At 46.2% G+C, this 27,244-nt stretch overlaps 1 protein-coding gene across 6 annotated transcripts in view; it reads left to right on the forward strand.

The window, feature by feature from the left end:
* The first annotated feature begins 204 nt into the window (after positions 1-204).
* Pknox1 (PBX/knotted 1 homeobox 1) overlaps positions 205-27,244 on the forward strand; it is a 38,894-nt gene continuing 11,854 nt past the window's right edge. For 2 of the 6 annotated variants that reach the window (XM_041634793.1, XM_041634798.1), the window contains exons 1-7: positions 298-314; positions 16,169-16,405; positions 17,977-18,084; positions 19,925-20,052; positions 22,308-22,479; positions 23,835-24,005; positions 26,540-26,639. In XM_041634793.1, coding sequence (XP_041490727.1) covers positions 18,034-18,084; positions 19,925-20,052; positions 22,308-22,479; positions 23,835-24,005; positions 26,540-26,639 — 622 coding nt within the window. In that variant the 5' untranslated portion in view covers positions 298-314; positions 16,169-16,405; positions 17,977-18,033. Of the gene's footprint in view, positions 315-16,168; positions 16,406-17,976; positions 18,085-19,924; positions 20,064-22,307; positions 22,480-23,834; positions 24,006-26,539; positions 26,640-27,244 lie in introns of those variants that run through there. The other 4 variants (XM_041634797.1, XM_041634795.1, XM_041634794.1 and 1 more) reach the window with 4 other exon arrangements.

Raw genomic sequence — 27,244 nt, forward strand, 5'->3', positions numbered from 1 at the left:
GGTTGAGAGAGCGCGGAGGGGCGGGACCGGTCTCTGCCCCGCCCCTTCGGGTCCCGCCCCGCCCCCTGCCTCGCCCCCGACCCCCGCCGCCCCGCCCTGTGCCCGCCGCCGCACTGGGCGGGGGCGGGGCCGGAGCCCGGCAGGCCCCGCCCCCGCGGTGAATATTGATGCGGCGCGCGTCGGCGTCGCCCTCCTCCCATTGAGCGAGGCTGTGTCGCGTGGCCTAGCGTCGGCGTGACGGTTGGACGCGGGCGCGGCACTGCGGGTCCCGATTGCTGCAGCCGCTTGTCAGTGTGATGAAGATTGGCACCCAGGTAAGCTGTCACTCAACCGCTCCGCCGCCGCCGCCACCGCTCTCGCCGCCGCCGTCCCTATCAATCACACCGGCCGAGGCCGCCGCTGCCGCCGCCTCCGCCGCTGCCTCTTCCGCCGCGGGCCGGGAGGGTGGTCGGGCGGGCGGGCGGTGCCCGGGGCCGCACTTGACCCGCGCCCGGGGCGGGGGCGGGGGGCGGGGGAGGGGAGCGCCGATGGGGGAGGGGGCGCTGCGGCCGCGGCACGGGGGCGCGCCCGGCTTGTTTTCCTCTGCGGGTTCAGGGGCGCGGAAATTTCTGGAAGGCGGCAGGGCCTCCACGCTGGGCCCGCTCGAGGCGCGCGCCTAACCGTCGCTCACGGAGCGCGGCGCGCGGGCGGCGGGGGCGCGCGGGCTGGCGGGGGCGCGCGGACCGAGGTCCGGGGGGCTGCGAGGCAGGAAGATGGCGGCGGGGTCCGCGGCCCAGAGGGGCGGCCCGAGCCAGCGTGGGGCTTCCCGCGGGAGTCTGCGGACGGTGACAGCGTGTCGCGCGTGTCCGCGGCCCATCAGGGATAGCTTCTTAGGGAGCGATTGGCCCGCTGCTCCTGCTCCGTGTGTTCCTGTAAAGGGAAGCGGTACAGATGAGGAGATCGGAGCCCGCCGATCTCGGGGCTCCGGGCTCCTGAGGCTACGGCTTGCGCGATCTGTCCCGCCACGCCACCCGGGAGCGCGGGCCGCGAGGCCCAAGTTTGAGCGCGTGCCTGGGATTCTGGATAACTGAGACATAGGTGTCAGCCTCGACACGGAAGCTTCTTCCAGAAGTGACTGGTTTGATTTTTTTATTTTTTTAGATGTAGGTGCTTTCCACTAAGGATGGAAGAACCCGCCCCTAAGCAGGCCTCCTGTCATGGCATTAGAAAAATGAGCTTTCTTTAAACACTCCGAGGAAGGATTTGACCGAGGCAGGATCGCGTTGCCTGCACGTTTTGTTGCTCAGACGGTGTCCAGGTGATGCAGGAGTCGGCGGACCCTTTCAGTCCGGGGTCTGTGCCTGTCGAGCATCCCGCTGCAATAGCGTGTTGAGTCTAGACCCACCATTGTGTGAGATATCGCTGAAGCTCACGGTTTCTCCTGGCAAACTTTGTTACCGGGGTACCAGGAGTGGAGGCACCTTAAGAGAGTTCCCTGTGCTTTAGAATCGAGCAATCGTGGCTGGAACGATAGCTCTTTCCCCCACGGTCTCCGATTCATGTTGCAAGCAGGTGGATGTTTAGTTCCGTTTCTTTGGCTTTTGTGGCCTAACTTTGGGAAAGTCCTGTGAATTGTGGAAACAAAGTCACTACGGGAGTAGTAACATTCGGTTAGAAGCTTGTTTTTGGTTGGGTATTGTTAAAACTAGAACGGCTGAGAAGAAAAGAAATTTGCCAAAGTTCCAAGTGTGGATCCAGGAGCCGTAACTTTCCCAGGGTCAAACAGAACCGGCCGTATTAAAATAGCTATCAAAAGTATGGGACCAAAGTGGAGAGAGTCTCATCTGAGCCCTGGATTAGCTCACGGTGCAACCAGGCTAAACAGAGCCCCTCCGTGTCCTTCGGGAGTGTGGTGAGGTTTCTGTGACAACCCGGATGCTTTGCGGACATGCCTCAAACTGGCCCTGCTAGATCTCCTGCTCTTACTGTCTGCCTTCCTCCAAGACTTGGAGGACACCTCCAGCAGTTGGAAGCTGCTGCAGATACTTTTGATTTTGTCAGTTTCAGCTACTTAGTTTTAAAGGTCCTCATTAGAAACCCATGTACATTCAGCGATCTTTGGCAGGAATATGGGGGGATGTGCCCCTCCCCAGCCTTCCTGACACGGTTGATGGCAGAGGTGACAAGGAATTCAAGTAATACAACAGTTGGGGGACTTGAATATCCTGATGTAATGGTGTGGCCTCAGAGTGGCTGAGGGTAAGAGTCTTTGGTGATTAAGGTGGCTTACAACTAGCCGTGTTGAATCCATGTGTCTTCAGTTCTGTTTAGAGCCTGTATAAAGTGAAGTATGTTGTGTATAGAAGTTGGTGGCAGAGATTGGTAGGATGAACAAAGTCTGGGCTGTACGGTCATTTGGTGCTAAGCGTCCATAGACCTGGCCACAAAAGCTGCTGAGTGTTCCTTTGCTGAGAGGATGCGGGGTACCTAGCCTGCTGCAGCCCCTGCTGTTCTGCTGTTATTAATGGAAATTTTCTGCAGAAGGCAGTCAGTGTGGTGCCTGGCCTGTGGTTGAAAACTCCTGTTTCTCTGCTGTTCTGTGGTTCTCAGGAGCATGGAAAGAGGATGGAGCAGCTTCTTATTCCAAGTATTTTCAGGGAGGAAAACATCTGGTGGTCTTTATAATGTTGAAAACCACTAGGTAGGGTTGTAGCTCAAAGACAGAACTTTGCTGAAGCTGATTCTGAACATCCCTATCCCAGGTGGCTTTATTGTCTTGGGCCAGTCTCTGGAATGATAGAATGTGATCAGCCTGATGTGTCAAACCACAGGCCTTCTTCCCTTTTGAGGAGAGATTAGTGTGGGTTGTCCATGCTTGTTGTGTGTGAGGTCATTTCTGCTCAGGGGAATCCTGTCATCCTAAATTCCTGTGTCACTTATTTGGCCCACCCTCTAATTGAGTAAAGTCTTCTCAGGTGACAGTGTATATGTGTGCTCAGTGGGATGAGACAGCAGGAGTCCAGGGTTCCCTCTGTAACCACCATGTTGCCTGGTCCTCACCCAGTCCATCTCACATTCCCTCAGTGCCCATTTATACATTCTTCATCCTCTTCCCTTTGTTAGCCACGAACCTGAGATTTCTGAGTTCTTTCCCCACACATCACCATTCACTCACTGCCTCGGAGCTGGGGGCTGCCTTTTTCCACATTAACTATTTTTTCTTCCCAACAACCACATTTGACTTTCTATGTGTATGAAGGTGCCAATTTTAGGTATCCCATACAAGTGGGATAATACATTTGCCTTTTTATGATTGGCTCATTTCACTTAGTAAATTTTTTTCATACTTTAGTTTGTGCCAGCATTTCCATATTTTTAAGCCTAATACAGTCCCATTCTATATCTGTCCTGCATTTTGTTCACCCACCCTTTGCTGAACACTTGGTTCCTTCCACCTTTTGGCTATTGTGAATAACATGGCCATGAACATGAGTTGTCAGTATCCGAGGCTATGCCTGTAGTGCTTTGGTGGTCTCAGAAGTAGATTGTGATATCATGTTAGTTATGTCTTAACCCCTATCCTGCTTCTCTACAATGGCAGTGAAGTGCTCATGGTTTCCAGATTTTTGCCATCCTGGCTCTTAGTGTTTTGTTGTTTTGGGGAAAGAACCTAGAGCTTTTTGAACAGTGGGCAAGCGCTCTCCTAGCACCCGTTTTCTGTGTAGTTGTTAATAGCTATCCTGCTGGGTGTGAGGTAGCATTTTATAATTTTAATTAATTTCTTTGGTGATTAGTGATGCTCAGCATCTTTTTCTGAGTTTATTTGCCAGTTGTGTGTTTTCTTTGAAGACACTTCTTTTTTTAAGTTCTTTGCCCACTTCTGAATCTAGTTTATAAACATACATTTTATGTATCAGTTGTTAAAGTGCTTCTGTATCTGGCGTTATCATATAATTTTATGCATGTTAACATAACTGTTTCTTATTTTAAAATTTTAAAGTCTGGCCAGAGAGATGGCTCAGCAGGTAAAGAAGGGCACTTGCCACCAAGCCTGACAACCTGTGTTCATTCCCAGATCCCACATGGTAGAAGAAGAGAATTGACTTGTACAAGTTGCTCTTTAAACTCCACATTAACTGTGGCATTGTACAAACACACAATAAAGAAATAAATTTAATTTAAAAATGTGTCACAGTTTTTTCTTTTTTTTTAAATATCTGATGGTTATGCCTAGTGTGTCAGTGCCTTTGAACACTTAGCTTTTGACATTGTCTGACTTTTCTCTCATCTGCTCACCGCGGTACTAGACAGGTTGACTAGGACTCTGCTGTGGAAAGGCAGCAGCTGCAGGCAGAAGGGCCCTCTAGGGCCTCTTTCTGTAGTGCACCATTGGTGGCTCTCAGCAACACTGGCAGTGCCCGAGGGAGAGAGACTGTCCTAGGGAAAGGGTGCTCAGTGTGCAGGAGTTACAGTCCGTTTCTACTTCCTTCCTTTGCTTTCCTTGTGCTAGGAATTGACCCTGGGACGCTGTACATGGTAAGCACATGAATATGGGACACTGTACATGATAAGCATATATTACCATTATGCTATAGCCTAGCACCCATTTCTCACAGGACAGTTTTACTGTCTACAGGACATTATGTAAGTTTTGTGTGTCATTTTATTAATACCAGTGATAGTCATAAAGTCTTAAAACTTTGATAATGAGTTTCATAGCTATAATAGACCGTCTAATTCGGTCTATCAAAACATTCTAGCTGAGCGGTGGTGGCGCATGCCTTTAATCCCCACACTCAGGAGGCAGAGGCAGGCGGATCTCTGTGAGTTCGAGGCCAGCCTGGTCTACAAGAGCTAGTTCCGGGACAGGCACCAAAGCTACAGAGAAACCCTGTCTTGAAAAACCAAAAAAAAACAACAAACAAAAAAAAAATTCTAAAACCTGTAAAATGTCTTTTATTAGGGCTAAGGAGATAACAGGTAAAGTGCTTGCTACACAAGTGTGAACCAAGCTCAGATCCCCAGATCCCACACAAAGCCTCATGTGGTAGCACATCTGTAAATCCTAGCACTCCTGTGAGACGGAAGGCAGAGAGACATGAGAATCCCTGGAAGCTCATGGGCCAGCTTGCCTGGCAAATGCAGTAGCAAACAAGAAAAGTGGAAGGTGAGGACTGTCTCAAGTCTGTCCCCTGACCTCTGCACACTCATGCTATAGCACTATGCCAGCAATCACACCCTTACACTAACACACATGTGTCTTTGTTATTAGAAATTTGCTGTCTTTTATTCTGTAGATTTTTAGTGTGTTTTTTGCTTTGTATCCCAGGCTTGCCTCAAACCATTCTTCTGTTTGAGCCTCTCATGTAGCTGAGTTGTTTTGGGTTGTGAGTGTACCACTGAGCCTGGCACAGGTTTTGTTTTAATAAGATTTAATATCTGATTTTATTTGGATATTGAGTTTTAAATGGCACCCTCTCAAGCTTTGTCTGAAGACTAAAGTGGTTTCTTGGCAGATGTTTCCTTCTACTGAGTTACTTATTGACTGATTGTCTGCTGGGGAAGGGGAACTGGGGCTGTTGATGAGTTGTGAGCCCTGTCACCTGAGACTTCTTACACAGTGGAACTCCCTGGACTTTATGCTAGGTGCTTAATTCCAAAAGAGCTCCTGGAGAAAGTACTTTTGAAGATAGATCTTCGCTAGTGTTCTTAGAATGCACTGGCTTTGCAGGTTTATTAAAAAGCAGATTTAGGGCTAGAGAGATGGCTCAGCAGTTAACTGGGTTCAGTTCCCAGCATCCACATGGCAGCTCACAGTTGTCTGTAACTCCAGTTCCAGGAGATCCAGCACCCTCACCCAGACATACATGGAGGCAAAACACCATTGTATATAAAATTTTTTAAAAAGCAGGTTTAATTTGGACAAAGACCATCAGTTCTTAGGAGGATTAGGTCTACAAGAGCTAGTTCCAGGACAGGCTCCAAAACCACAGAGAAACCCTGTCTCGAAAAACCAAAAAAAAAAAAAAAAAAAAAGAAAGAGAAATGTCTCTGGGCATTTTCAGATGTTCCCTGGGTGCCAACATTGTCCAGTAGAGAACTGCTGATGCAAAGGAACCAATAAACATTGGCAGAAATTTCTGCCTATTAAAGAAAATGTAGATTGTCTTCGTCACATAAACACTTAACAAAATTAGCTGTGTGTTAAGGGTAAAAGAAAATCTCAGATTTCAGAAAAGTAAATTCTAGCCTGGTGTGGTGTACCACTTTAACTCCAGCATTAAACAACAGATCAAGAGAATTGCTGTGAGTTCAAGGCTAGTCTGGGCTCTACAGTGAAATCTTGTCTTAGAAAACAGACCCCTCTCCTAAAAGGTCTGGTAGCATCTTCCTGTAATTCCAGCCCTAGGAAGTGGAGGCTGCATCAGGGGTTCAAGGTTGTCTTCCGCTTCTCAAAGACAAGTAAAGTTGAACAAGGAGTTCTGCAAATGGGAATCTGAGACCAGAGCTTAGTTTGAACTTTAGAAGGGAAGCCAAAGATTCCTAGAAAGAAATTTTGAGCCGGGTGTGGTGGTGCTCACCTTTAATTCTGTTCAGCACTTGGAGGCAGAGGCAGGTGGATCTCATTCTTCTGTATATTTCTTGAAAGAAAGAGGATATTCCAAAACTATCCCAGTGAGATGGGACATGCCTTTATTCTTAGCACTTAACAGGCAAGAGCAAGAGGATCTCTCTGAGTTTGAGGCCTAGACACATAGTGAGTTCGAGGTCAGTTAGGGTTGCACGTTAGACCCTGTCTCAAAGAACCAAACTGTTTTCTGCCTCTGAATAAAAGAATGACCACAACTATTTTCTGACTTACAAATGAATAACTGTATTACACATGCTCACCTCCAGGATAGAGCCAGAATAGGGCTCAGGAGAAACTAAATCCACAAGTGCTTGTTCTAGGACATAAGAAAGGAAGCAGATTGAGCTTTCACCTTAAGACACAAGAAAAGTAAAATTGACCCAAAGAGGGCAAATCTGATTTTGAGCTTGTTAAATTTGATTAAGAAGAAATTAGAGAAAAATAGTTAAAAAAAGAGACAGAAAGATAGATTGATGGTGACAAAAATAAGGACACATTACATTGGGGCTACAGAGATGGCCCAGAGGTTCAGGGTTGCTGGCTGCTCTTCCAGAGGACCTGAGTTCTATTTCCAGCACTCACCTGGCAGCTCACAACTGTACCTTGAGTTCTGTGAACTAGTGATTTCTACTGGCTTCTGAAGGCATCAGGCACACACGGTGCAAAGCATTCATAAAGGTCTAATAACAAAAAGGAACACCATATGATACCTGATGGCAATGCCTTTGAGGAGCTGTGGATCGGGTATGAAGGCAGAGTCTGAGTTGACCTTCTAGGTAGAGCATCTTGAACAGGCTCCAGGCACAGATGGGTGAGACCTATGGAATTTTCATAGAACAGGTAATTCTTATGTTGTCCAGACTTTAGGAATCTCTTACTAAATAATGGAACTCCGCTGTGTACCCAGCATTGTGATAATGACTGGGAATGTGGGGATGAATAGAAACAGCTGAAGTTCCTATCTGGCATGTACAGAAGTTTGTGCCTGGAAGGAAATGAGTTTATCAGTGACTCATCAAAAGAAATGGTCTATTACAACCTGGGTAAGGACTGGAAGGGAGGGGTCCGGGTGACTCATGCAATGAGATGACTGCCATGCAGAGGAGAACGGGAGCCAAGCCATTCTAGACAGAAGTTATGTGTTTGAAGGCAGCTTGGAGAAGATACTAAAGAGCTTACAAGAAACCTGAAGTGACTGGTGGGGGCCAGGGAGGAAGAGAAAACCAAGGCCCGGCCATCATTGGATATGCTCAGAGTTATGGCCCTTATCTCGTGGCTAGTAGAAAATCCCTGAAAGGTTATCCCTGATAGGCTTAGGTATGTTAGTATCAGACTGAAGTCTCTCTTTAAAGACTTGGGATCAAGCAAGACTGAAAGCTGAAGAGCAAACACTAAACTTTGTAGGGCATTTGCCATATTTAGGTACCTGGTGTCCTATGTAGCCAACCCCACCACTGCAATCTTGCTGTTTGCAGTCTTCATGTCCTCATCCTTAAGCTGGCTCTGCTCCATGTTTGTAGCTTTTCCTGACAGAAATAACCCATTGTCAGTGTCTCCCACATCATAGGGTCTCCCTCCCAATGTCAGAAAATGCTCAGAGTTTCACACATCACTCAAGCCTACCTGCAGGGACTCCACCCCCATCACACTTCACCTTCCTTTGACAACTGGGTATAAGACTCAGCAAGACACTAAATCTTGCATTTTTCAAGTTACAAAACTTGATTCCTATGGAGAACAGCACACTCCCGGAAGCACTCTCTTCTTAGCAGAAAGTCAAATGAATATTTGCCTTTACATCCTTAAACGGGGAGGGGAGAGGGGGCATAGGGCCTGGCAAATCCTGAGGTGTCCTCACAGCAGCTTTGTTATTGTCCTGATGCAAAGTACTTGGCTTCTCTTTAGTGTCTAGTCTTTTCTGCAGTTATGTTCTTGTTCTCTATATAACAGTCCTGGCTGTCTGTAGAGCAGGCTGGCCTCCAGCTCACAGAGATCCACCGGCCTCTGCCTTCTGAGTGCTGGGGTTAAAGACCTACACTGCCACCGCCCAGCTCTTGCCTGTAATTCTAAGTGAGCTCCTTTTGTGTCTAAACTGTTTTTCTAAATCTTTCTCTTCTGCTTTTTGCTCACAGTTTTTATTGTAAACCTGTCCAAAAGTACCCACCGATAAGCACATCACAGGCTGACTGGGAATTTCTTCCACAAGCTTAATTAGCCCATCTGCTTTCAATTCAGCCCCACATAATTCATTATAGACAAGATATAGGCATATGTCTTTGCCAGAATGTACACAAATGGCCTCTAATCCCGTTCTCAATGGAATCCTCACTCCTGTTAGAAACCTTGAAAGCACGCACAATATTTTCTCTCCACTTTCTTGTCAACCTCTGGCCTTCCAAGTTCACTCTGAAAGGCAGAAGCAGTCAAGAGTTTTTAACTCTCTTACAAGCTTTTCCACATTCCTCCTACAAACAAGTTCCATAGGCTTATGAACCACATGGTGAGACAGTCACAGTAATGCACCTGCTTCTTCTTCCTCCTCCTTCGTTGTCTTCTTTGTTGGGGGCGGTTTGGAAACAGGGTTTCTCTGTTGCTTTGGAGCCTTGTAGATCAGGCTGGTCTCAAACTCACAGAGATCCGCCTGCCTCTGCCTCCCTAGTGCTGGAATTAAAGGCATGTGCCACCATCGCTTGGCTGTGCACCAGCTTCTTGGTTCCAGTTATTTCTGTCAGGATTTCATTACTGTAGCAAGATAGCCCACCATACACAACTTAGAGGAGGAAGGATGTAATATTGACTCACAGACTCAAGAGGTTTCAGTCCATGGTTAGCTGCCCGTTGCTTCTATGCCAATGGCAAGACAAGCACCATGGACGGGCATGGCAGAGGATACTTGCTCATTACATGGCAACCAGTAAACAGAGAGATAAGCAGGAAAGGATCAGGCCAGCTAACCCATTTAAAGGCACACCTCTAGGCACCTGCTGCAACAAGGCCCAATCCTCCAGCAAAGCCCCACCTTTTTATAGCCCATTCATTATGAATTCAGTACCCTAACCATTGACGAACTTAGTGCCCCTATCACCCAACTGCCTCTCAATAGTGTCACCAGTCAAGGATCGAACACATGGTTTTTTAGAGAAGGACACTTCATGTCCAAACCCCACACAGATTCCCTGTGTTTCTCTGTTTAGTCAACTATCTAGGTGACTCAGAGTTTGAAAAACACCATGATACATGAATTGAGTTGATGAAACTTAACAGGCACCAGAGCTTATCGAGTTACAGAATGCTTCCTGATTTCCTTGTGAAGTCTGTATTATTATATAGAAGAAGAAACTAAAGGACCTTTTAGCTGGGCAGAGCGACCTCAGGAAACTGGTTTAACTTGGTGTATGTTTCCTAGATCGTGAAGTTTATTTCAAAAGTACATAGATGTTTCTGGTATAAATCTAGTAACTTTTAGTGGCATAAAACAACCATTTTATCATATGCATGCTTTCTGTAGGCTAGAGTTGGAAAAAACTTCATAGGAAACAACTTGCATGTCCATGATGTTTGGGTCCTTAACTTAGAGACTAGGGTAGCTTGATGATAAAGAGATGCAGTCTGTTAGGGACATCATTTCTCCTCCTCCTCCTTTGTCATCATCTTTCTTTCCCCTTCTTCTTCCAGGGTCTCTGTATGTAGTTCTGACTGTCCTGGAACTCAGCATGTAGACCAGAGTGGTCTCATGCCTCCTGAACAGTGGGGACATTTTCTTAAATCTTATAGATGTAGCTGTCAATTCTAATATAAGGAGGGAATGTTGGCCAGAACACTTAGTCTGCAGAGGTTCCATGTGACCAGGGGCTTGCTTATAGCCTTATGGGGCTTTCTTACAGTCTTGAAAGGAATAACTCACAGAACTAATGGGTTGCACAGAATCAGAAATTTCCTCATAGCCTTAGGAAGGTTGCTCCTAAAATCAAGGAGTCATCCTTATAGCCTAAGAGGAGTTCTTCATAATCTTGTGATATTTGCTTCCAGACCTAAGGGCTGTCACAGGTTTGATGGCTTCTACCCTAAGGGGCTACAGGACTCTTCTTACTAGCTCGATCAATACTTGACAAGAAGTAATGTAAGGGAGGAGTTCATTTTGACTCACAGTTTGAGGGTACAATTAATCCATCATGGTGGGGAGAACATGGAGGCTGCTTGCTCATCTCTAGCAGGATCAGGAAACAGAGATGAGTGGTAGTGGCTCATGCTTTTAATTCCAGCACTCGGGAGGCAGAGGCAGGTGGATTTCTGTGAATTTGAGGACAGCCTGGTCTACATACTGAGTTCTAGAACAGCCAGGACTACATAGAAAGACCCTGTCTCAAAAAACTATGTGGGGAAGTATTTGTGCTCAGTTCCCCTTCTCTGTTTTTCCTATTTGATTCCTTCTTAGACCCAGCTTGTGAAGTGGCACCACTGCTGTACAGGTGTGTCTTACCCTCATTACCTCTCTCTGGGAATACCCTTACTCACTGAATCCCTAAGCATTTCTTTCTTTAATCCAGTTGACAAAGCCATCACAAATTCATCCTTGTCAATTGATATCCAAGCACTTAAAGATTTACTTTTATTGTTTTTTTTTTGTTGTTGTTGTTTTGTTTTTCAAGACAGGGTTTCTCTGTAGCTTTGGAGCCTATCCTGGAACTAGCTCTTGTAGACCAGGCTGGTCTCGAACTCACAGAGATCTGCCTGCCTCTGCCTCCTGAGTGCTGGGATTAAAGGTGTGAGCCACCACCACCTGGAGTTTGTTGTTACTCTTCATTTACATTTGAGAGTAGTTGGAGATCTTAAAACAGAGATTTTTCCACAGGATTGTATCTGCATGGCTTGCAATGACATTTATGGAAAAAACCATGGAATCTGCATAAACCATAGATTAGAGGAGTCCACTAACATAGCAGATCCAAGGTCAGACTGCGCAGTGCTGCTCCATCCATGAGCATCCACCAACAAGAGCCAAGTGCAGTGAAATATATGCAGCAGCTGTAGGAAAAACCATGGGCTGGCTGCGTAGGGGAGGCATCCAGTGAGGAACCCGGAAGTCCTCGAACTTGGTAATGGGTAAAGATGAGGAAACAAGGGTCCTGTGCTCTTTGGGTGGTTGACTTGGAAGTTAAAGACCCTTGTCCCTCCCTAAATCACCCATGGTCTGTTACAGCAGTTGTTAATAAAGTGATTTCTGTATGGAAGCAACTTTGTTTACTGATCCATCCCTGCACTTGGGATAGATCCCAGCGAGGAGAAAGACTTTCCCTCTCCCCAGTATACATGCAGAGTGAATGAAAGGTGCAGTGAAGTGCATGCTGGCTGCACCTTTGCCTTCCCCACTCACTGCTGTATACTCATTCTCACTGCTTTTGGGTTTAGTTTGTTTTTTATTCTCGGGACTGAATCCTGGGCTTCAGCATGCATGCAGAGGTGCACATCCCCGCTATCCATCGCCCTCCTCGTTCTTCCCCCAATTTATTTATTTTTAAAAACACATTAAAGGTTATTTTATGTGTATGAGTGTCTCCTTACATGTTCACATGTGTACTAAATACCTGCAGTGCTCAAGGAGATTATATGCATTGGATCCCCTGGAATTAGAGTTATGGATGGTTGTGAGCTGCCATGTGGGTGCTGGGAATTGAACCTGGGTCCTCTGGAAGAGCAGCCAGGGCTCTTACCTAGCCCTTATTTGTTTTATTTTATGTGTATGGGTATTTTGCCTGAATGTGCATCACTTATGTACCTGGTGCCTGTGGAGGGCAGAAGAGTATATTGAATCCTGGAGCTGGATTTCCAGTTGACTGTGAGCCTCCATGTGGGTGCTGGGAGGTAAACCCCGGTCCTTTGGAAGAACATCCAGTGAGTGTCCTTAGCCACTGAACCATCTCTCCAGCTCCCTAACTTAACGTGAACTTTTGAAGAACACATTCAAATCATAGCACAGCTTTAATGCCCACAGCTTATTCTTTTTGTTTGTTTTTGAGACAGGGTTTTTCTTGTAGCCTGTCCTGGAACTAGCTCTTGTAGTCCATCCAGGCTGTCCTCGAATTTACAGAGATCCGCCTGCCTGCGAGTGCCGGATTAAATGTGTGAGCCACCACCACCGTCCCTATTCTTGTTTTTTTTTTTTTTTTTTTTTGTTTTTTTTTTTTTGATGTTCTTTCTAGGTTTTTTTTTTTTTTTTCTTTTGAAAAAAGAATTCATTGTGTCCTGCCCTCTCTGGCTGGCAGTCAGAAGCCCATGTGCTGTACTTGGGGACTGTGGACAGGTGTGTTTTGGGAGGTTCCCAGTACTCTGTTCTGGAACACAGACATGGAGACACTAAATCTTTGGGTTGTTACACTGCCCTGGCTTCCCAGGTGTGTTCATCGGCCATCATCTTTTAGCCAGATTTGCCCAAGAAGCCTTGTCAGTGAGACTGGGAAAAGTGTCTCCCAGCACAGCAGGGCGGCACCTTTGCTCTAAACCACTCTCCCTAGCTTGGGAAGTGCTCTGGAGAGCTGTCTGGAAGCCTCACTTCCAGTGCTGCAGTCACTTCCAGACTGACCTGCTTTACGCGGAGAACCGTCAGTAGCCTGTAAGATTTGAGGTCTGGCTACACTGGAAGATATGCCTCTCTACCCAGAGTGGCCAGGGAAGTAGTTACCTGTGTGAGGGAGTCTAGTGGCTTTTTTTTTTTGAATGCTAATTGTTTAAAAAACTTTTATAAGAGACTGGGTGTGGTGGTGAACGCCCTTAATCCTTCAGTATTCAGAGATAGAGTCGGGCAGATCTCTGAGTTCTAGGCCAACCTGGTCTAGGACTGCTAGGGATTTGTAGAGAGATCCCATCTCAAAAAAACAAAATGATGCCAAGTGGTAGCACTTGGTAGGCAGAGGCAGATGAATCTCAGTGAGTTCGAGACCACCCTGGTCTACAAAGTGAGTTCCAGGACAGCCAGGGCTACACAGAGAAACCCTGTAGTGGCATTTCATTTGTATTTTAATAACTAAAGCTTGCCTGAAGATCAGCCCCACTGGTCAGCCTTACAGCCAGGCAGTGGTGACACACACCTTTAATCCCAGTAGCCACACTAGTTTGCCCTAGAAAATAGGCGGTGTATACCTTTAATCCCAGCCCTAGAGAGGAATATAAGATGGGAGGAGACAGCTCACAGTCTTACTCTCTTTCTGAGATTCCTGGAGTCAGGATTGCCACTTTGAACTGAGGTGGCGGTAAGAGCCAGTGGCTGGCCGCTTTGCTTTTTCAGACCTTTAGGTTGAACCCCAATTTTTCTGAGTTTTTATTAATTATGCTTCAAAACCCTGTCTTAAAAAAAAACAAAAATAAAACAATAAGAACAAATTTCTATAAGACTGGAGACATTGTTCAGTAGTTGAGAACACTTGCTGTTTTTGCAGAGGACCCAAATTCAGATGCCCATACTCGGCTTCTTACAGCTTCCTGGAACTCCAGTTCCTGGAGATTCAGCGGCCTCTGGCCTCTGCGTGGTGCACATAAACTCACACAGGCATGCATACATACACTAAAATAGTTAACCTTTTTGTTGTTGTTATAATATTTTGATTTTGCTATGACAAGTAAAGCTTGTAGCCAGTCGGTGGTGGCTCAGGCCTTTAATCCCAGCACTTGGGAGGCAAAAGCAGGCGGATCTCTGTGAGTTCGAGGCCAGCCTGGTTTATAAGAGCTAGTTCCAGGGCAGGCTCCAAAAGCTACAGAGAAGCCCTGTCTCAAAAAAAAAAAAAAAGAAAAAAAAAGAAACAAAACAAACAAACAAAAAACTTTTATATCTTAAGCATCTCAGACCTTTAGAGACATATACCTCCAGTTTACTAATGGTTGAAGATCATCAGTTCCCAGACTCTGTGGGGTTCTTGTTTCCTAGGCAAGACCCAGGAGGAAGGTGGTCGTTACTCATAGCTAGCCATACATACAGAAGGGGTGGGAGGCAGACAGACCTTCTAGGGTCTGTGGTGGGAGAGAGTGACTGCAGAAGGGAGATAGGGGTATACTCTTGGTGTTAGGGAAGTTGGGTGGAGGTGGGCTGATAACCGGAATGGGCTTGGGTAGAAGCAACCTTATGAGGCTAGTCACATGACCAGATTTGCATTTTAGAAAGCCTGGCGAGTAGTTTGGAGCAAGGCCAGAGTTGGGCTATGACAGCCACAGGGAAATGAAATGTGCTGTGCTGGCTCTGAAGGTGGAGGGGCAGGTGGAAGTCAGAATTTGGGAGAGTCAGACTTTAATCAGTACAAAGGCCTTTAGGAGATGCTCGACAAGGTGTAGGTGTGTGGCTCTCTGTCCAGAGGGAGGTCCTGGGGGGAGGCAGAGCATACAGATGTAGCAGACTTAAAACAGGGTTTTAAAGATGTTAATTCAGAAGCTGAGCATAGTGGGTGGCATGACTTCCTAGCACTTGGGAGGCAGAGGCAGGTCTCTGTGAGTTCGAGACCACCCTGGTCTTCAAAGTGAATTCTAGTATAACCAAAGCTACATAGTGAGATCCTGTCTCTAAAAAAAGAAAAAAAAAGTCTTTAACTTAGTTTTTCACTGCACTCAGCTCCCATCTTCTGAGTCTGTAAGCTGCTTTTACTATTTTTCCACCCTTCCTAGTACAGACAGTTCTCAGGAATGTGCCGTGCCGGTACTATCACTTCTGATGGTAGAGTTTGGGGCCATGGTTCTTGTTTTGCTCCCCCACAGACCTTCTGTTCACCAGCTGCTGACTCAGTCCTCCTCTTCCTGGTCCTGAGGAAGTCCTTCACATGGTTGGCACTCCCCCATCGTGGCTCCCTCTTCATGCTTATCACATCATGCTGTGTCCTCTTGTCCCCTGGCCTCCAGGCCATCTCTTAGCACACACATCTCTTAGTCTTCCTTCTGTTCTCCTCTGCTCTCTTGGCTTTGCATCATGTATTTATGTGTATATATTTTTTAAACTAGGGCTGCTGTGCCAGTTTACTGCAAACTGGGTATATTAAACAGTAGACTGCTCTCTGGCATGTGTACAGCTCCCGATTTAATCCCTACCACCCTCAGAAATGGATTCTCTCATGGTTCTGGAAATCCATGATCAAGTTATAGATAGGGCTGTACTCTCTCTGAAGGCTCTAGGGGTCTGTCCTTGCCTCTTCCAGCTTCTGTGACCCTGCTTAGACTTCCTGGACTGAGGGGTATATTACTGCAGTGTGTGCCTCTGTCTTTCCATGGTGAACCTCTTTGTGTGTCTCAGAGCTTCCCCTCTCCTCTTAGATAGACAACCAGATACTCCCTCCCAAGTCCTTAGTGACATTCCCTCTGTAAGACCCTGTTTCTTTCTTTCTTTTTTTTTTTTTTTTTTGGTTTTTGGAGACAGGGTTTCTCTATGGTTTTGGAGCCTGTCCTGGAACTAGCTCTTGTAGATCAGGCTGGTCTCGAACTCACAGAGATCCGCCTGCCTCTGCCTCCCGAGTGCTGGGATTAAAGGCGTGTGCCACCACTGCCCGGCTTTTTAAGACCCTGTTTCTAAATCTGGTCCATGTTCAGGTGCTGGGTTAGAGTGGGACGTGTCTTATGGAGGACTCAGCTCATCTCCATGTGTACCCACGGTACCTTGATGATGACCAAGTGATTCCAGCCCAGCCTCCTGTGCTCAGTTTCCGAGAAGGTATCTGAGACTCGCCTGCTGCCTGAGATGTCCTGCCTTTCCCTCCCAAGCCATGGAGCTGACCTTAGCTGTTTGCTCATCTCGGGACCTGCGGCTCTATTCTTCCAGGTGTTCAGGTGGGAAGCTTGGACCCATCCCTGCTCCCTTAGTCCACCTGCAGGTCCCTGGCTCACTTCCTCTGATTCTTGTGCCTATAGCTCCTTCTTGGCTCTTGTGCCCCTTAGGCATGCAGTCTGGTCTATACATGTGTCACCCACTGCTCACCTGTTGTGGGTTTCTGTCCAGCAACTTGCTGTCCTCACTATAGCCACAGACTCTCCTGATCAGACACATCCTTACCGCTCTGTTCAGCTGTCTTGTCTCTTGTCTTCCTTCTGCACAGGGGTGGTAGGCGGCCTATTATTACTTCCCTAGTCAGACCTCTCCTCTAAGGTGCCTTTCTTATCCCTCGTCATCCTCTGTCATCACTCCTGCATTGACTTGCCAGTGTTTGTCAGTAGTTTGCATCTACACCAAGCCATTTGTCCCCATAGCATCTAATGAATTTATGTATTAACTCCATCCCATGTGCTAGCTCCTGGGCCTATGGAAACTCTGGTACCTGGGGACAGACTCAGTATGATGATGCTGAGGTGAGTCTAGCTCACCTTTTGGTCAGCCCTGTGGCCTTCGCCCCATTATTCTGACTTTTAAGATATAAAGTGGGCCTCATCTGAGAACCCTGAGGAACTATCATGTGCACAGGAGGTAGCCCAGCTACCACTACACTACACTGTTTGTGGGATAGACACCTTTCTTTGAGCTGTCTCAAGACATGCTGCTCATTCCTGTCCTTGGCTTGCCCTGCTCCGACTGTATGTGCCTCTGTTTTGTATAGTCTAGAGTATAATTGTACTTCCCTTGGTGCCCCTTAGTTGATTCTGCCAGTGCAGACAAGTGATGTCCCTGCCCTTGGTCTTAAAGTGACTATCTAGGCAAGCTCCTGCATGCTGGTGTATGCCAGCTGGGGCTGACCAGTGCTGCCCATCCCCCTCCGCCTCCCATGCTTGTCAGATCCCTGCTTATCATTCCAGCTCAGCAACATTATTTTGAGGGTTTCTGTCATCATTAAGCAAAAGACATTGCTTACTTATTTGTGCCACACACACAGATACGTCAGAGTGCCATCTGCTCCTGTGGGGCACATTAGTCCTTTCTTTTCTCTCCAGTCTTGTGGGTTCTCAAGCCTTTCTTAGATGGCCTTTCCTGGGGAGGCCTATTCTGCCCACACATCCTAGGAATCCCTCCATACTCTCCTTTTCTCCTCGTGCCCTTGGTGTCTCTTCTACTAGTCTCCTATTCTGCTGCCACTGTCCTGTTCTCAAGGAAGGTGGGGGTCTCTCTAGGCTAACCCCTGTGCTTCTGGTGTCCCAGCCCCCAGTGCCCTGTGTGTGCAGTATTTACTGGCTCCTTGTTAGGGGATAAAGGGGTTTGCTCAGCCGTCTCATAGCAGGTTGAGACCCAGCACAGTAAGGCGAGTGACCGCTAAGCAAATGTGGTGTTGCCGAGGAGGGTCTGGCTTGGAGTTAAGAAGGGATTGTCCTCTGCATAAAATACATAGTATTTAGAAATTACATGATGCTCTGGGATAAAAGACAAGAAATGCTGAGCACATGTTAACCGGTACTCTTTTGCTTTATTTTTCTAGACACCATTCTCTTCTGACTCAAGATGATCTGATGTCTGAAGTGAATCTTCATCAACCATGATGGCTACACAGACGTTAAGTATAGACAGCTATCAAGATGGACAGCAAGTAAGGGCCTGACCTTTATTTTGCATCCTGATCACTACCAGGCGACCCAACACTAAATGTGGACAGCACTCAGTGTGAATGTTCAGCTCCATGAGCTCACACATCCACCTTACAAATATATTAGGCATCCATTGCACATCAGAGCTATCAATTGCTCATGCTTGTTCCTTAAGAGACACCAATTCCTGCCTAGCCACTAAACCATTTTTAGAGTATTTTATTGTGCACGGATGCATGGGTGCATGCAAGCATGTGGTGCTGGGGATTAAAAACTGGGTACTTTTGGAGTGATGGTGGGGCATGTCTTTAATTCCAGCACTCAGGAGACAAGGCAGAGGCAGGAGGATCTCAGAGTTAGGGGCCAGCCTGCTCTACAGAGTTCCGGGACAGCCATTGCTGTACAGAGAAACCCTGTCTCAAAAAACAAAACAAACAAGCAAAAACTAAAACTGGACGCTTGCCTAGGTTTTGTGAAGCATTTGGATTGATTCCAGCACAGGGAAGAAAAAAAGGAAAGAAAAGCTGGATGGATGTTTGTCTGTTTGCAACTTTAGTGCTTGACAAGCACTTTACTGCTATGCCCCATAAGCTGGCTGTTCTAGAGGTTTTGTTGTTTGGTTTTGAGACAGAGGCTTTCTGCATAGCCTAGACTGGCCTTGAACTCACAACCCACCTGCCTTGGTGTCCTAAGTGCTAGGACACAAAGTATACCATGTGCCTAGTTCTGTTTTTTTTTTTTAAATGTTTGTTTATTGTACACAGGGCACATGTACATAGTGCATTGTGAGGTCAGAGGACAACTGTCTAGACTCAGTTCTCTCCTTCCACTGTGTGGAATCAACCTTGGCAGTGAGGGCCTTTACCTACTGAGCCATCTAGTAGCCCCTGCATTTTGTTTTGTGAGACAGGGTCTCATGCTATAATCCAGTCTAGCCTTGAACTTGTGGCAGACCTGCCTCAGCCTTGTGAGTATAGATTACAAGAAGGGAATCCTGGGTCTGGAGAGATGGCAGAGCATTAAGATTGACTACTTCTCTTACAGAGCATCTGAGTTCAGTTCCCAGAACCCCTGGCAGCTTACAACTACCTGTAACTCCAGCTCCAGGGTATCCAGTATCCTCATTTAGACCTCAAGAGCACCCATACTCATGCATGTATATACCCACCACCCCATACACACCACACACACACGTAAAAATCTTACAAAAATATTATATGCATGTGAGTGTGTGCTGGGGATCAGATCCAGGCAGGATGTTGCACATGAGCTATGCCCCCAGCCCGTGTTCTTATTTGCATAATGGTGTAGGGCAGGTGTGGGAGAACTTGAACCCTGCCATAAAGTTGTACTGTTGCATTTGAATTGTTTGTGTGCGAGTATAAGAACACAAGCCTTCTGTTCAGTCTCGTAAGTTTCTAGTTGGGAGCACTGCACTGTTCCTGTCTGCAATTCATCATGATGGCTTCAAAATTCTTTCAGTTTTTGTTGTATGTATGTATGCCTGTGTAGTTTTTTGAGACAAGGTTTCTCTGTGTAACAGTCCTGACTGTCATGGTATCTGCCTTGTAGACCAGGCTGGCCTTGAACTCACAGAGATCTGCTTGCCTCTGCCTCTTGAGTACTGGGTTTAAAAGTGTGCACCACCACTGCCTGGCTCATCTCAATTCTTAATGTGTTGGAAATTTGGCCTTTATGTTGTCTACTGGTAGAACATGAGATATTCAAAGGAGTTTTTTCTGCTAATGTTCTATGTGTTATTGGCAGTTATATAATCTTCCAATTGCAGAGTGAATAGCACTTTGTATTTTGTATTTTGTAACAAAATTTCTCCTTTTACAGATGCAGGTGGTAACGGAGTTAAAAACAGAGCAAGATCCCAACTGCTCTGACCCAGATGCAGAAGGAGTGAGTCCTCCTCCCATGGAGTCTCAGACCCCAATGGATGCCGACAAGCAGGCAATTTATAGGTAGTGCCCAGGTGTGGACTGTGTGGTTTTCAGAGGACCAGGAGGAGTGCAGATATGTGAAGTGGAACCAGGGCTGGGCTCTAGACTGAGCTGGGAGGGACCACTGGGATACTGTGACTACTGGGGACGCCTTTCAGACTGAGGTGTTACTTCTAATAGTAAAACAGGTTTATACTACAGATCTTTGTGTTGGGCAGCCTTTCAGAAAAGCTTCAGTCAAGCATGGCGGTGCACACTTGGAATATCAGCACTGGGAACAGAGAACTCAAAGTCAGTTCCAGGCCAGTCTGGGCTACTTTATAGACTCTAAAAGAGAAAGGGGGCCTTGAGATGGGTCAGCAAGGAAAGCTCTTGCCATCTAAAACATGACCTGAGTTTGATTTCTAAAACCCACAGAAAGTAGAGAGAAGTCTACAGAGCTGACTCTGACCTCCACATATGCTGCTTTAGAAATTGTCATTTTGCAACTAGGCAGTGGTGGCACACGCCTTTAATTCCAGCACTTGGGAAGCAGAAGCAGGCGGATCTCTGTGAGTTCTAGGCCAGCCTGGTCTACAAGAGCTAGTTCCAGGACAAGCTCCAAAGCTACAGAGAAACCTTGTCTTGAAAAACCAAAAAAAAAAAAAAAAAACAGAAAGAAAGAAAGAAAGAAAGAAAGAAATTGTCATTTTGCTCTGTAGACCTCAGCTTCCGACAGTATCTCCTGAGTGAGGTCATGTTCTATAGTGAGGGTTCATTTCCGTTACATAGTATTAGTATCTTCTTGATTTTCTTTTCTTGACTGGCTTCTTTCACAGAAAATGTTTTAAACATAAATCTGTTATATTAGAATATGCTGGGACTTTTTGAGGCTGAATAATATTTCACTGTGTTCACTGTGTATATACCACATTTATCTATTTGTGTTGCTTCATCCTTTCTTTTTCTTCCTTTTTTTTTTTTTTTCCTTGAGACAGGCTCTCTCTTTATAGGCCTAGCCTGGCCTGGAACTCACTGGTAGATCAAGCTGGCCTTGAATTCATAGAGATCCACCTGCCTCTACCTCCCAAGTGCTAGGATCAAAGGTGTGCACCACCCGTGGTTGTGCTTTCTCCTTTTGACAGTTAGTGCACTATGAGCTGGTGTGCAGATCTAGCTGTCCACAGTGTATTAGAAGCTCCCCTCATGACTGACAGACTAGAACAGCCTATATGTTTCTCAGATAGTAGTGGGTCCATACAGTATATGCTACTCAACATTAAAAGGAAGGAATATGGCTGCATGCTTCTTCATACGTGAATCCCAGCTGTCTTATTCTGATGAAGGAAGCCCTTCTCAGAAGGCTTGCATTTTGTATAAATACCTTTTCATAACACCAAGAGAAAATTTAATGGTGACCCCCTGCTGGGGCTAGGGATTCCAGCATGGTATACCAAAGGGAGAAAAAAGGAGGGTTTGAGGGTTCTGATGTGACTAGATACACATATAAGGGTCTAAACACCAAGAATAGTCTATTTATTTTTGGATAGTTCACAAATAATAATTTAAATACATGCATGGTGGTCCATGCTGTAATCCACACCTTGGGAGGCTGGGGTAAGAGAAGTGTGAATCAAAGCCAGCAAGGACTGTGTAGTGAGATGCTCCATCATAAAACAAATAGATCAGGAGCTTTGAAAAATTATCTTAATGTAACTTAAAACTAACTCAATTAAAAGTATTTTGCTGGGTGTTGGTGGTAGAAGCAGGCACATCTCTGAATTTGAGGCCAGACTGGTCTACAGAGTGAGTTCCAGGACAGACACAGACAGAGCTACACAAAGAAACCCTATCTCCAAAAACCAGAATTTTTTTTTTTTTTTTTTTACGAAACACTTCCATTCAGAATATCCATGCCATATAAACTAAAAAGCAAGTCACAGACGGGTTAAGAGAGATGGCTCAGGGTGGAAGAGCACAGACTCTTCCAGAGGACCCTGCTTCAGTTTCCAAGAGATCCGATGCCTTCTTCTGACCTCAGTGGGTGTGGAACACACATATATTTAATAAAAATGTAAAAGAGTAAACACAAAGAAGTAACAGACTGTTTAAAATCATTCATACAGGCCAGACAAACACATCCCTGTAACTTAGTACTTGGAGGCTGAGGCAGGGGAGCCTCAAGTTAGAAGCCAACCTGGCTCATATAATGGATCCCTGTCTAAAAAGGGGTGGAGGGTCATTGGTGCAAAGACTTGTGGAGAGAGGTGGCACACCTTTGCTGTCTTTCCCTGCAGGCACCCGCTATTTCCATTACTAGCTTTGTTGTTTGAGAAATGTGAGCAGTCCACACAGGGCTCAGAAGGCACAACCTCTGCCAGCTTCGATGTGGACATTGAGAACTTTGTCAGGAAGCAAGAGAAGGATGGGAAGCCCTTCTTCTGTGAAGATCCAGAAACTGACAACTTAGTGAGTAAAGTTTTTCCTTCCTTCCTTCCTTCCTTCCTTCCTTCCTTCCTTCCTTCCTTCTTCCTAGTCTTCTAGTTTCTAGCTAGTTTTCCCTCTAACAATCTAACTGATTTGTACTTCCTCCCAGGTGGGACTTAGTCCTTTCCTGGGTGTCTGTAAAAACTTCCTGGGGCAGGCTGCTCCTACGGGGTGTCTGTTGCACTTGTGTTGTGAGTACAAGTCTAATCTTAGAAACAGGCTCGAGCCATCATCTGCAGAACAGCCTCCCTCCCAGTGCTGACACCAGTTGCTGTGCCTTCTTCCTGTCCGACCCAGTGGCAAGGTCTTTGAGGACACAGGCAGTGCCAGCATCCTTTGTCAGGGCACCCACACTGTCTGCCCTTCCAGCCTGAGTTTCTCCCAAATTCAGATTAACTCAGAGCCCCACAGCAAGGTGCGTTCTCTGGGTTTTGTATCTGAAAGACTCTGGCCCTCAGCAGGTCTTCATCATCTGTGGATAAATCGTATTGGCCTTAGCTCTGCTGCTCCTGATTTCTCGTTGTGTGTTCAGTGTTTACTACCTGAGAGCTTTCGCAGATGCGCTCTGTTCGACTTTTTTTGGTCTCTGAAATAAATACATGTCGTTTGAGTAAGGAGCAGAAGCCCTTTTGGTCCTGGCCCATCCCTGGCCTGGCTCAGTCAAGGAAACAGGTGTCCTCTACACCCTGCGAGCACCTCCTCATCTAAGCACAGGATCTAACAGAGCTCTGTTACTGATTGGTCTCTCACAGCATCAAGAATGTAGGTGACTTCATACCTGAGTCTGTGGCTGAGGGGCTGGGCCTTGATCATAGCAAGGGCTGTCAGTGACATGGCACTGTTGGCCTTAGTGACCCATTGCTAGAGAGCAAGTATGCTCAACCGTGGTGACTTCATAGTAAACAAAAGAGAAATAATAGGAGGAGAACTTGGGGATCTAGAACTAGGAAGAGTTCTTAAACTTGACACCAGAAGTATGATCCAGAAAAGGCAGAGCTGGTGGGTTAAACTTTTAGAACCACCCCTAGGATAGGTGTGGACATTGAGGTGGAGCAGAGCGAGCTGTAGCCCTGTCATCTGCAAGCATTGAGCCACATTCCCAGCATGGCCATGCTGAAGGAGGCACCTTGTTCCCGTGTCTGGCACAGGTGCAGCTGGGCTGGTGCAGGGACCCTGGAGTGCTGGAACACTGTGTGCAATTGCCAGTGCTGCTCCATTTCTGCTACTGGCGCTGATGTCATTCCCATTTGATAACTAAGCAGTATGTGTGATAACGGTGACTTCTGATAACGGCACATTATTTCTCACTTAACAGTCTTTATTTTTTCTACCTCTAGATGGTGAAAGCAATCCAGGTTCTACGCATTCATCTTCTTGAACTGGAAAAGGTTAATGAACTCTGTAAAGATTTTTGTAGTCGGTACATTGCTTGTCTGAAGACAAAAATGAACAGCGAGACCCTGTTGAGTGGGGAGCCTGGGAGCCCATACTCTCCTGTGCAGTCCCAGGTACTTGCCTTTGGGGCCCACTGTGCTTCTTGGTCACTGTAGTATTGATCATGCATCATTACTTCTGAGACTGCCAGCTCCTTCAGAATCATTGGCTGCCCTGAAGTCCTGTCCCAGTTGACTGCTAACTCGTACTGCCCTCCCCTGCCCTGGCCCTGCATTCTGTTTCCATCTCTGTGAATTGACTACTCTGAGTTCCTCACAGACGTAGAATCATACAATATCTGACTAATTTCACTTCTCAGAACTTTCTTAAGCCTAGGCAGGAATGAAGCATCATTGTGTTTTAACTATTCTGATATGTGGTGGTATTTCATCAAGGACTTGCATTTTCCCGATAGCAAATGATACTTTTATGTGCTGATCTGCCTTCTGTGTGTCGTCTTTGCTGGAAAAGTTTGCTTATGTCTTTTGCTCTTTTTTTTTTTTTTTTTTCGAGACAGGGTTTCTCTGTGGTTTTGGAGCCTGTCCTGGAACTAGCTCTAGTAGACCAGGCTGGTCTCGAACTCACAGAGATCCGCCTGCCTCTGCCTCCCAAGTGCTGGGAATAAAAGCATGTGCCACCACCACCCGGCTCTTTTGCTCATTTTTAAACTTTTATTTTCCTTAAGTTTCTGAGTTTTGAAAGTTCTCATTGTTTGTAGATGTTCGCGTGCTTCAGCACCTGTTGTTAGCAGCTGTTCTACTGAACTGCTTTCCCCCTTTCTGTCAAAAGCCAGGTGGGCATGTTTCAGGAGTCTGGTGTTCTCTTGAGCTGTGTGAATGTACCACCAGGCCATGATTACTACAGCCACCTGGCAGTCTCAGCACTGAAGGGATGCTGTCCTCCAGCTCAGCACTTCTCAGAGTTGTTTTTAGCTCTCTTCTAGTTGCTTTCTTTGCCTTTCCATATAAATTGTCAGTGATACCGTGTAGATCTACAAGACAAATCCCACTGTGGGCATTGATAGCATTGCATTAACTCTGTATCAGTATAGGGGAGCCGACATCTCTACTGTGTGACTCTTCAGTCCAGAATGTGCCCCATCTCTGCATTTATTTACATCTCTTAGGACTTTTTCATCAGTGTTTTGTAGCTTTCACCAAAGTGATCCACGCACTTTTAGAAGTACATACAAGTAGCCAACTGTATTTAAGCACACCTTTCATCCCAGCATTCCAGAAGCAGAGGCCAGCAGATCTCTGTGAGTTCAAGGTCAGGTCAGTCTAGTTTACTTAGAGAGTTCTAAGACAGCTAGAGCTACTCAGTGAGACCCTATCTCAAACAAACAGAATTACACACAAGTATATCTTTGAATGACTGTAAATAAATTGTTTTTAAGAGTGTTATCTGCATGAATGTATGTGTACTTTGTCTGGCGTCTGAGGTAGCTGGAAGAAGGTATAAAACTGCCTGGAACTGTAGTTTCCAACAGTTGTGAGCTGCTGTGTAGTTCCTGGAAACCAATCCCAGTCCTCTGTAAGAGCCTCATGTGTTCTTAACTGCTGAGCTGTCTCTCCAGCCCCTGGATTGTACTTTTTGGGTTTTGTGTTCATTGCTAGCCTGAAGAAAAACGGTTATATTTTAATGTGCTGTAAAAGCATTCATAAGAAAATCAGATAAAGCCATGTGTTTCTGTGAGCAGGTGTCAGCTGTAGAAAATAGTGAATTGCATTTTGACACTCCACGTGTGTGTGGTGCTTTGGTGCCCCTCACCCCTGTTACTTCTTCATCCTTCTTTCCTGCCCCTCAGAGCCCCTCTGACATTTGGTGTTCGTTCTCATATCCTATGACTTGATGAGTTCATTTCTCTGTTCTAAGTAAAGTGTTTATTAGTCTATTTCCTAGTTCTTTTTATTTTATTTTTTGTTTTTTGAGGCAGGGTTTCTCTGTGTTGCTTTGGAGCCTGTCCTGGAGCTAGCTCTTGTAGACCAGACTGGCCTTGAACTCACAGAGATCCGCCTGCCTCTGCTTCCTGAGTGCTGGGATTAAGCTTCATTCCCTAGTTCTTTTCTTTCATTGGTGTCCTGTACAAATAGGAACAACTCTGTCTGCTCGCTTTCTGACCGCTGTGCATTTGTTCCCTTTTCTTGCCTCATTGCATTGGCTGAAATATCCAGTGCTCATTAAGGGCTCACTTCCTTCTCTTGTCCTGGTCACTTCTGGTGCCTCTGAGCCAGTGGTGTCAGCTTTGCACATGTTGTTCTGTCCTGAAGGGTCTGGTTATGGAGAACTGGTACCTGAGCCTAATGTAGGAGAAAGTGGTAATGTGAAGGCAGGGTCTTTCTGCTCACCTCCTGGGCCTGAGCAGCAAGAGAAAAGCCACACACTGCACACACACCACGGTGTGGATCACAGCTAGTCTGACTGCTTTTGCATCTCTAGTTCCCATATAGGATGCTTGCTTTCTGAAAGCCAGTCCACTGAATCTGCTCAGTGTCCCTGGCCTCCCTCATCTTCCTTATTGCAACATTATAATCTTGCTTCCTTTGATGTTTGAACATGCTTTCTCTGTGTTCTAATAATTCCCACATGTGTGTGTTCTGACATTCAGCAGATTCAAAGCGCCATCACAGGCACTCTCAGCCCCCAGGGAATCGTGGTGCCAGCATCAGCCCTGCAACAGGGAAATGTAACCATGGCAACAGTGGCAGGTAGGACCACCTAAAAATGGGCACCTTTTCTGTGAGCTTTTGCAGAAAACATCCATTATATTAGAGCAAGCACATATATAAATGCCTTTTAACTTCTGGGTTTTTTTCTTCTTAATTTCATTGTATTTTACTCAATGCCAGTTACTAATATAATAGTGCTAGAGACCAGAGCAGTTTGAATATCTGCATCTTGTTGATTTTTCAACAAGTATATTGTACAGATTGTAGCTTTCTATCAAAAGCATTTGGGGGAAAGGTTTTATATAGGAATTGACTGTATGTAGCAAGGGGCTGGAGAGGTGGCTGAGCTGTTAAGAGCACTTACTGCTCTTCCAGAAGATCCAAGTTTGATTCCCAGCATCTGTGTCAGGTTGCTCACAACTATCTATAACTCCACCTCCAGGAGATCCCCTGTGGGCACCTGTATTCATGTGCATATACTGCTCGCGCGCGCGCGCGCTCTCTCTCTCTCTCTCTCTCTCTCTCTCTCTCTCTCTCTCTCTCTCTCACACACACACACACACACACACTTAAAATAATAAAGTAAAAAAAGAAAAGAAGTTGGTGACACATACCTTTAATCTGAGCACTCGGGAGGAAGAAGA

This window comes from Microtus oregoni, unplaced genomic scaffold (assembly GCF_018167655.1).
Source record: "Microtus oregoni isolate MIOR12 unplaced genomic scaffold, Mior012 000046F_ref0000063, whole genome shotgun sequence".
NCBI lineage: Eukaryota > Metazoa > Chordata > Mammalia > Rodentia > Cricetidae > Microtus > Microtus oregoni.